Consider the following 2,462-nt stretch of genomic DNA (forward strand, 5'->3'; position numbering starts at 1 on the left):
TTAATATTTTATTCATCATCCTTTGTTACAGTAATGCACCAATATCGTTTCAAAAAGCAAACTGAATAAAACGTACCCTGAAAGCAGGCTCCTACTGAATGATCAACCAAAAATCAAGGTGTTTACTGTACTGATTAAATCCATTCGGGCTTTCAGTCCTATTTCGGCTTCTGTACTTTTAACTGCTACTGTGTTCAGATAACTTTCTCTTTTCATTTGGTAGCACTTCAATCCATTACTAAAATGAATTAATCTTATGGTAATACATACATACATACATACATACATACTGTATTAATAAAGCAATAAATGAGTCCCTTTCTTCGCCATATCTTTCGCTTACAGGGTTGCGTTTAATTCCACATTTTTTGCACTCTATAGCAACCATACGTTTACAACACTCTTATACCAATTTAGCAGTCATGGAGAATCCTGGGGGCTGTAGTTTGTTAAGGGTTCTGGGAATTGTAGTTCTGTGGGGTCCACAACTAAAGTTTGCAGAATCCTTTTGGGGAAGCCATGATGTTTAAAGCAGTATAAGAGTTGTTTAAATGTATGGTGTGGTTGCGACCAAAATTACTTCAGCCATGGGCATTGGTCCATGGGATGGTCCAGGAGATCTGAATCCCAAGCCTTTTGTGCTAGGTACCAGATCTCCTGACCCCTCCATCTCTGGGTGGTATCCAGCCATGTAGCAAGTTAGCACCTCTGTTGCCTTTGGGTTATTCCTCCTGGTACAAGTCCACAGTAGACGTTCTTGTATAGAAGATCTGACGGGATAAAACAAGCTTTACAGCTTTCCTGAACCAGTGGTAGGAAAACACATAAATTAAAGGGTTGCAGGCTGAATTAAAGTAAGCAAACCAAATGAGAACATCAAACACAACAGGTGGGGTAATGAAATCTAGAAGACTGTCTACCATCGTGTCCACGGTAAACGGCAACCAGCATAACAGGTAGATGCCAACAGCGATTCCCAGTGTTTTCGCTGCCTTCATTTCTCGCCTTGTCACTCCTGACCGACGCATGGACCCGGCTCTCTGATTGACACTGTTTATTTGCTTGGCTTGCTTGGTCGCCACGATAAATATCTTGACATACAGCGCTACCATGATGAGGCAGGGGAAGAAGAAGAGCGGGAAGTTGATCCAGCCCCAGAGTTTGTTGAACAGCAGCTGGCAGCTCCCAACGCAAGGCATGTCCTGCAAGAATTGGCCTAAACTTTCCTCAACTCTTTTGCTATAGAGGAAGATGGACGTGTAAAGCACAGGGACTCCCCACCCGACCACGACGTAGACGCCAGCGACCCTCACGGTGAACTTGGTGGTGTAGCGCAGAGGGTCGCAGATGGCACAGTGGCGGTCGATGGAGATAAAGCAGAGGTGGAAAATGGAGGCCAAGCAGAAGACAGTATCCAGGAAGGTGTGGAAACGGCAGAAGGCATCCCCGAAGTACCAGCAGCTCTCCACCGAGCGGATTGTGCTGAAGGGAAGGACTGTTAAGCCTAACAGGAGGTCTGCCAGCGCCAAGGAGAGCAGCAAGAAATTGGTAGGGGTGTGAAGGATTTTGAAGTGGAAGATGGAAATAATCACCAGCAGATTCCCCAGGACTGTAAGTAGCATGCCCAGGGCACAGACCACGTAGATGGTTAGCTGGACCCCAAAGGGATGTAGGGTTCGGTAGCAGGAGCCATTAATCTTAAAGCAAAGCGGGGCTGGGGCAGCTTCCACAGCAGAGCTCATTCTTCTCCACCACTTCTTTCTGCCCCTCTCAGCTGTTTTGGCTCCGGCAATCTTTCTTCTGTATCTGGGGGAGGGTGGGCGTAAATACTTAGCTACTTATTTTATTATGTGACCGAGTTCATTAATTTATGAATCACCTCCCACGTGAGTCTCAAACACACCAAGCAAACAACTAAAATTGGTTCTCTCTCCTTTTTTAAGGCACAAAAGATGACACTTTGAAATACAGAATAAACATATTTTTACCCAGCTGGAAAAGCTGGTTGAAACAAAAATGCCTTCCAACTGTCTCTGGAAAATATAAATAGCAATATTTAAGGGTCTTTCCTGCAGACAGCAGCAGTGACCTACTGGGTATATAAGGGGAAAGGCAGTCTTTCAAGTTAACTGGTCCCTAGCTCTAAAGAAGCCATCTCCATTTCAGTTTCTTTCAGTTTCCTGATCTTAAGTTCAGTTTTCCATATTTCCACATTGGTTTGTGATTTTTTTTCTTGTGATGTTCTCATGAATATTCAACAGCATTTGAGTGCCATATATACATTTTTGCAAAACAATTTTCACTAACTAAGTGCACCTCTGTGTGCTATTTTTACTAATATCTGCATTTTTATTACCCTACTTTTATACACGTTACTTGGCTGGAAAATGCAGTACAGAATTTAGAGAAGTGCAAATGTAGAAAGATGGCTGTATTTTAAAAAATCATTTTGGAAAGTGAAT

The 2,462-nt window shown here is 43.3% G+C and overlaps 1 protein-coding gene across 1 annotated transcript; it reads right to left on the reverse strand.

Moving 5' to 3' along the window:
- Positions 1-722: 722 nt before the first annotated feature.
- On the reverse strand, positions 723-1,742 carry LOC310841258 (trace amine-associated receptor 5-like; the record flags this gene model as incomplete). The annotated part of the gene is made up of 1 exon (XM_083731813.1): positions 723-1,742. One exon carries the CDS (start codon positions 1,740-1,742, stop codon positions 723-725), a length of 1,020 nt encoding a protein of 339 aa, XP_083587939.1.
- Positions 1,743-2,462: the final 720 nt, after the last annotated feature.

This window comes from Podarcis gaigeae (genome assembly GCF_964106915.1).
Source record: "Podarcis gaigeae genome assembly, chromosome: 3".
Lineage (NCBI taxonomy): Eukaryota > Metazoa > Chordata > Lepidosauria > Squamata > Lacertidae > Podarcis > Podarcis gaigeae.